The sequence below is a fragment of the Haliotis cracherodii genome, unplaced genomic scaffold, assembly GCF_022045235.1.
Source record: "Haliotis cracherodii isolate W230 unplaced genomic scaffold, xgHalCrac1.p SCAF_2, whole genome shotgun sequence".
NCBI lineage: Eukaryota > Metazoa > Mollusca > Gastropoda > Lepetellida > Haliotidae > Haliotis > Haliotis cracherodii.
The window spans coordinates 68,683,685-68,691,637 of NW_027266275.1; the positions used below are offsets into that span (position 1 = coordinate 68,683,685).

General features: G+C 36.4%; 1 protein-coding gene across 1 annotated transcript; it reads left to right on the forward strand.

The window, feature by feature from the left end:
* Positions 1-297: 297 nt before the first annotated feature.
* On the forward strand, positions 298-5,157 carry LOC139469500 (prosaposin-like). Its single transcript, XM_071251686.1, has 11 exons — positions 298-370; positions 481-536; positions 700-774; positions 1,430-1,498; positions 2,287-2,346; positions 2,523-2,612; positions 2,832-2,906; positions 3,165-3,233; positions 3,599-3,658; positions 4,117-4,217; positions 5,058-5,157. The coding sequence occupies exons 1-11, from the start codon at positions 322-324 to the stop codon at positions 5,068-5,070; spliced, it is 717 nt and encodes a 238-aa protein (XP_071107787.1). The 5' UTR covers positions 298-321; the 3' UTR covers positions 5,071-5,157.
* Positions 5,158-7,953: the final 2,796 nt, after the last annotated feature.

Sequence of the window (7,953 nt, forward strand, 5' to 3'; positions counted from 1 at the left end):
ATGATAGCTATTGCGAAACATATGTTGAAATTGAATATACAAATTCCAAATGTTGTGAAGAATATTGGAATAGACATGTTGACTATATCAATTTCACATGTATGACACTTTTAACAAGGCAATTGGCTTTATGAGCACCAATTAAAAAGGGTAATGATCTCTTCAGAATTGCCAAACGCACCCATTAAAAGACATATGGGAAAATTAATTAGCGTCGAGTTGCACATGCTGTCACCCTAGCTTGAGTATATAAACCTCCATGACGGTAACTTCTGACAGTCTGACCTGACATCAACGTCGTGTTTACGTCTATCCCCGAAAATGAATACTTCGATTCTCATTATTGCCCTATGTGTCTCCGTTGGGTCAGGTGAGTTGGTTGCGTTAGGAGTTGATTATATGTCAACCTTTGTATATTTGTAGACGTGATATTTTACCAACTCATACACATTTGACTTTTAAACTCAATATTTGTTTCAGCTATATCGCTGCCTAATAACTGGAATATAAGACAACTAGGAACATCATCAACGGAGGTATACTCTCTACTCACCTGACAACTATATATACGAAACTTATAAACGTGTGTGTGTGTTGTAATCGTTTTATCTATTTTCAAAGTCAGTGTTCAGTACAAAATGAACTGCTTATAAGTGTAAAAAAACGTTTCACATAGTTTTCTTCTGCATCATTTCAAAGGATGACGATGCGTGTACGAACTGTAAGGAAACACTCACCGCGGTTATTGCCAGATTGGATACAGATGAAGGCGTGGTAAGTCATGCTACTTGAATAAATTAGAAATGGATTGAGCAGTGCCTACTTCCTGCTTGTCAAAGAAATGAACTGTTCTATTTATTGGCATTTAATATAACGACTTGATTTCCTTTGTTAATCTGACGATTGTTGATTCCAATTACTCACGTCGATCCATTGTTCGCCACGTGGCTTGAAGGACTTGCAGTGAAATAATGTCGGAAAGGCACATAAACTGGCGAGACAAATGAAAAGAACTTCTTCCCTTTTCCAATTTCACAATTGCCTACGTTGATAACGGGGTTTGATGAGAAGGGAATAGAGTAATAATTGTGCAGCCGTTGAATCCTTCCATGATAAAGCATGAACTCGAATTTAGTGAAAACTATGAAAACGAGTTCAGTTATATTCATTAACGAGAAAACGTCTAAAAAGGTGGAAGGCTAGAGGTTAACGCGATCGCCGTCCGAATCCCTACTTGGGTACAATGTGTGAAGCCCATTTCTGATGTGTCCCGCCTTGATATCGCTGGAATATTGCTAAAAACGGTGTAAAACACAACTCACACACTTAAATGTTCATCAATTGGCATTATTGTGTGAAATTAATAACTTGCAAAGCCTCTGTAAAAGCTTTAGGGCAATTACAGAAACTGTGTTTTTTTGTATTTCAGGTGATGGTAGAACAATTGCTAAAGGATGAAATATGTTCTCATCTATCCTCATACTTTCTCACAGAAACTGTAAGTAAATTTTGTGATGACGGTAGAATGGAAATTGTTGAACCATGAAGTAGTAGACTTATGCCAAGAAAAACTCTTTCCATATGCATAAGAAATCTCCATAAAAAGTAGTCGAATATATCATGAACATGTGTTTATGAATCACAATCATTTAGAGATGATACCAGGTGGTCGCGAAAAGGTGAGCGGATCCTGGCCCACCGGTGGAACCCGTTACAAATACATGCAAAGGCAAGTCATTTGTTCACCTAAAAAACATGTGAACATATTGTGCAAGTCCTGGTGGCCTAGTCTTCTAAGGCAGAGTTGTCTGCAGAGTTGCGTTCCTTGGGCTGGCCAGAAACCTATGATTAATGGTTCGAATCACGGTTCTCCCCAATTATATATCTAGATTTGTCAGGACCATACCCGTGCTTGTGGGTTTCACCGAAGTGGTAAACGTCTGAGACCTGCATCATTTCGGGCTTTCCTCCCACATTAAGCTGACACGCTTGATATAAATGAAATAATGTTAAAAGCGACGTTACACCGAACTCACTCACTCACTCACTCGATCACTGATTCATATGCATAAAGAAACAGATCAGGAAGAATTGGTGCCTATGGGAATGCCTACTTTTTTCCTAAAATATTTCCCCAACATTGTTTAGATGTTATTAAACGATGAATTGGAGGCTAATCACCTGACAGAGGTAGGATTTTGGCTTTACATATACTTAGGACAATATCAATCGAATAATGTATAACCATTATGTCATGAGTCTGACCATTGTATCTTCTTGTTTCAGTGTAACTCTGCTGTTCATGGGCTTGTTCCAGGTCTTCTGGAGTATGTTGTGGAGAACGCGGTAAGACAGAGGAGACATGATAGCCTATTTATCATTGTATGTAACACATGAAAGTGATTAATTATAAACTACAAACAGAAATCGTCTGAAGAGTAGGAAGAATATAAATATTAATATAAGATAAGATAAAGAAACTAAAAATGTAAATTCAAAATATTTGATTCTATATGTTTCAGGATCCCGAGGTCTTGTGCAGTTTGGCAATGTTGTGTCCTGAGAAGCAAAAGAATCACTTCAAGATGATTACAAATGTCGATGTAAAAACGGTAATGTTTTGTGTGAATGTGTTCACACCAATTAGCACCAATGACAAGCCGATGCCGTGAAACGTAGATGAGGGTTTAAGAGATACTCACAACACAACTCACGACTAAAAACAGTGATTGTTCATTCTGTATACGCAATGGTCCACGAGTCATTGTGTGATTTATTTCAACATATTTACGATAAATAAACATACACAAGGAGGTTCTGTTTTCTTCCAGGGTGATGATGGTTGTACAAACTGCATTGAAGTCGTTGATAGTTTCATTGAGAGTTTGAACACAGATGAAGTGAAGGTAAAACGCTCATATTGAGTTAGCGTGAATAAGTTTTTGTACCTCCTTACTGTCGATAAATTGCATTTTAATCAAATTAGCTTAACATGTTGTTGGTCTGATAAACTTTGTGTAGACCATCGCAAATAGTTACCGAGACAACATGTCGAATTATCGCACAGGGCACATGTCAACGTTTATAATTCAAATAAGCACTCATTACTAATTTTGTTGTTGGATTAGGCCCTAAATGACAAGTGTGTCTAATGTTTTGTACAGGAGCAAGTGGAGACGTATTTCGACCATGTAATTTGCAGTCCACTTTCTGCTTATTTTCTGGAGGAAGTCGTAAGTGTTTACTTATTTGTTCTTATGTTCCACCTTCATTTCTATTGAAATATGTATATCAGTCAAACACATTGGCTATCATGTTAATGTTGTTGCTTCTTCTTAAGCATACAGTGGCTACATGATACCTGGACACAATTATTGTTTCAGCCATACATATTGATTTGCATGAGTTCTTTTGTCTTCTTAGAAAAAACTTGCTCTGAAACCAAATGATTCAAGACTTACACAAAACGTATAACTGACACTGACGCGTACACATATGCATGTTTAGCGAATGTCAATTGATTTGATAATGCACAATGTAGTTGTTGAAGTTGTTTTAAAAAAAATATTCAACTGCTGACTTCTTGACTTTGTTTTAGTGTACAGCTGAGGTCTGTGCTCTGATACCCGGGGTTCTGGATTACATTGTTGAAAACGCGGTAAGAAAACCGTTAACAGTTTTTAGATTCCATTCATATAAGAATTGGATATCGCACGTATCATGATTTTATCACTGGCTTAAATGAACAAATTGTCCACTTCTAATTCGAGGTACAACTACCTGTTACTTAAAACATTCTCATCAGTGGATATGATTCCAAATACAAAAAGCTTAAAATTATAGAAATCATTTGTATGTTTTGAAAGGTGGAGTGTGTGTGTGTGTGTGTGTGTGTGTGTGTGTGTGTGTGTGTGTGTGTGTGTGTGTGTGTGTGTGTGTGTGTGTGTGTGTGTGTGTGTGCGCGCGTGTGTGTGTGTGTGTGTGTGACATTTCGGTCTATTGTTTAGTTAGACAGATTAGTAAATTATTTTAATCTTATTTAATCTGAAGTATTTTTTAATGTTGTTATCTGCATGCCAATCATCATGATCAGTCCACCGTTTTTCCATGCTTTAGGATCCCAAGGGCCTTTGCACTCTCGCCACATTATGCCCAGAGAATGTTAAAGGAAAGCCATCTACTGTACAGGTGACAGACTTCCTTCAAAAGATAGCATTGTAAGAACAAGATAAAAAAAACATTAGAAATATAGAAAAGTGTATTATAATCATATAGACAATTGATCTGAATTAAAGCATTTCTCCCAATAAATAATTCTATGTGATGTTAATGCCAAACAATCATGCTATCCATTATCAATGTCTCAGACTACAGGAATTAGGTTTGTCATCATATGACTAGACATATTCAACTGTGACTACATATTGAGGAAATGGTTTGATATGATAGTTTGTCCTGCAATTGATGTCATTTATATATTTTTCAGATATTAATGAAATACTTAAGTCTACAAGTTATGAATCACCATTAAGCAATGTATGCATCAATCCCTTTAAACCATATCAAAGCAACAAACACATTTACAAAATGTCTATATCATCAGGAACTATCTTAAATATGATATTTCTTGTGAATGAATTTTATCTCAAGCCTGACCTATGCTATTGGATATTAAATTGTTTGCTAGGCAGTACTTAGAAGTTGACGGATGACAAGGTAGACACAATTTTATGGATAACAACTTCATTAATACTGTAAAAAGCGACGTTTCGGTACAGACCTACCTATGTTATCCCACTCATATATGCAATTGTTATTACTGTTAATCCTCCACCTACTATATATATTCTGTACTATGTCCCTCATTCAGTCTTGCTTGACAACGGTATAAGGATCTATACCAAAACGTCGCTTTTTACAGTGTTAAAGAAGATGTTATCCATTAAATTGTGTCTACCTTGTTAATGGATATCAAGTTATAGATGTTTACAATGAAGTAATACATTTTGGCACTGATGCACATGCATGACTCAACTAAAGACTTATATTTTTTTCAGAATCTTTTCTTGAGGCGGATGTAACTTGAATCGACCAGATTATCAACGTCTACTAGAATTAGCATAGTAGTTGTTTGTATATGTGTCTGTTTAAAAAATAAACTAGTTGGAGTAAATGATCGACACGTGTCTTTTTGTCTCTTTAGTGGACATTTTGGATACCACTTGTGTGGTGGAGCATCATTTGAAACATTAGCGAATTGCTAATTATAATTAACCCAGCAGTCAGATTAATGTTGAATCAATGCCGCCCTTCAACGTTGAAATGACATTGATCTTTGATTGGATTTGAAATATTAACGTTGAATGGACATCAGATATCAATGATGAAATAATGTTGAATTTTGGTTGGGTATTGGATGGATACTGGTTTCATTGACACATACATCTAAAAAAGACAATATAAAGGGGTCAAATGGACTCCTAAAGTCTCATCCCATAGGAGTTGCACCTTCCTGGATACTAGAGTCTCCTGGCTGAGGTCCAGGACTCATATTGTGTTTGGGGCATGCCATTGTCGCCATATCAGAGGCCGTTTTTCTACTTTGTTAATTTGGGTGGAATGCTGCATATTGATCTGTCATATACCAGCATCACCTCCTTTGTTTGGAAAGAGAATAGCGCGTTCATACAGTGTGCACGTTTGTTTCATTCGACATCACTCGGTCATTCTATGGTTGAATTATCTGATGTTACAATGTCCAAATACACGCCGGAATGTTCAGTTGAAATGCGAGATGTCCTGGCAGTTACGGTAAAGTAAATTACAGTATGTCAGTAATAATTTCTATGGCTCACAAAAGTATTTAAAATATCTTTATTAGCATTGTTAAACTAAATGTTTATCTATATTCATAATATGTAATACGTCTTTAAATCATCATTATGTGGTATCTAGAGTCTAGATATATTGATTCCAACGACAAATTTGTTTTAATAAAGTATCGCTGAATTCATGATTTTCTGAGGTGTCATCGTTTTTAGATTACTCTTTAATGTTGAAACAATATCAGATTCAACATGTTTTCAACTATCGAAAGGCCAATGTTGAAACAATGTCGATACAATGTTTTTCAACGTAGCAGCCTCAGATGAACCAAATTTCAACACTGAAACAATGACATGTGCCTGTTGGGTAATGCACTACGGAAAAGCAATGGTGTGTCACTAGATACGAGGGAAGTGATTTGGAATGTTATATTTATCACCCCGTAGTTTCAGTGACATACGTTAATGCAGCGTAGCCTTCTGAATCTGTTCTACCCGCGACAAACTCATGCCAGATATTCACCTGAAGAAACACGGGAACATTTGGCCCAGTTCGCAATTGGGAATTGCATCTAACATCAGTTTTGATGAGATGAAACAGATGAGGATGTCTCATTCCCTGCACATTATAGACAATACAAGCATTTTATCCCATTTTAATATTTTGGGGTGCCAGTCCTCGTTACCAGTCTATGTGCACTCAATACACGTTATGTCCAGAGAATGTCAAAGGGAAGCCATCCGATGTATTGTTGACTGGATTTTAACAAAAGATATGGACACATGTTAAGGCTAAAAACGAATTTCCCTTGATCTTTCTAAGGCATCTATACTATATTCGTATATTCTACTGATATTCCCGTAAATGCTTTCAGTATTCTGGCTATACATATTCAACCATGACTGAACATAGAGGGAATTCTATTTTCAGCTGTTAATGAAATACCACGGGTTCTGAATCACCGTTAAACACCGCCACAACGATAATCATTCATGTATGAAACGTTGAAATCGTTGAAACTATTATAATCCAGTGCAATATTGACAGAAAGATAATATCTCTTTAATATCCTAATATCCAAGCCTGACATATTCAACTGGAGGCGTATCCTTTTCAGCGTCTTGCGGATGTAACGTGAATGAATTAAACTTTGATTATCAACGTTTCCAAAAATAGCATTGCATTCGTCTATATATTTATCCGTTTGTGAAAAAAAGTTGAGTCCATGATAACGGCTTCAGTACGGTGGCCCATACCCGCCACTGGTGAGATCATTTTTCACTGTATGCCTCTACATTTTATCTGGCAGCCGCCAGATACTTCCACTGGTGAGATCATTTCCCCCTGTATACCTCTATATTTTATCTCACCAGTGGAAGTATAAAATATAGAGGCATACAGTGAAAAATGATCTCACCAGTGGCGGGTATGGGCCACCGTACCTCCAGTGACCCCAGATGTAACCTAATGAGGCATGCCCTTCCTGCAAAGACGCATATGTAAACAACACAAATCACATATTCTTTCATAAATTCATATGATGTATAACGAGTTGTCCTAAATGTTAATGTTAAATCATGTTTTATATGTATATAACAAATCACATATTTTTGCATACATTCATATACGGTTAAATATTGTCAGAGACACAAAGAGCAGATATAACAAAAGAAATAAATAGTCTATCAAGCATCTCTATCCATTGGTAATTCGTATGCGTAAACGTTTTCGATATACATTTTTTCTGTATTGATCTCCTTTGAAAAGCAGAGTATGTATCTGAGAATCACAATACAAAGTTATACACAACAGTAATTGTCCAATCTTCATCTTACGTAAGAATGTTATATAACTGAATCAGAAGCATCGCTCTGCTATGACTTGTCAAGAGTGTTGTAAAGGTTAATCCCTTTCTTATGACATTTACTATTTAAAACAAAGTAAAAAAGGTATGAAAGCAACAAATTCAAAAGTATTAATCAGAAAGGCTTTCAGCGACGACACCAGGTGTGTGCGATTGGTTGAACAAGCCCTGACACACTGGAACAACCCGTCATGGGTGACGATCATTATTAAAATCATAGTACAGTTAATAAAGATCATGGCATACACTCTTCCATGTCATGA

Excerpts from the sequence above, each read along its gene's own strand:
- LOC139469500 (XM_071251686.1), top strand. The coding sequence starts at position 322 with ATGAATACTTCGATTCTCATTATTGCCCTATGTGTCTCCGTTGGGTCA. Across the intron at positions 3,234-3,598 it reads CTTATTTTCTGGAGGAAGTC|TGTACAGCTGAGGTCTGTGC; the intron begins GTAAGTGTTTAC and ends ACTTTGTTTTAG. Across the intron at positions 3,659-4,116 it reads ATTACATTGTTGAAAACGCG|GATCCCAAGGGCCTTTGCAC; the intron begins GTAAGAAAACCG and ends TCCATGCTTTAG.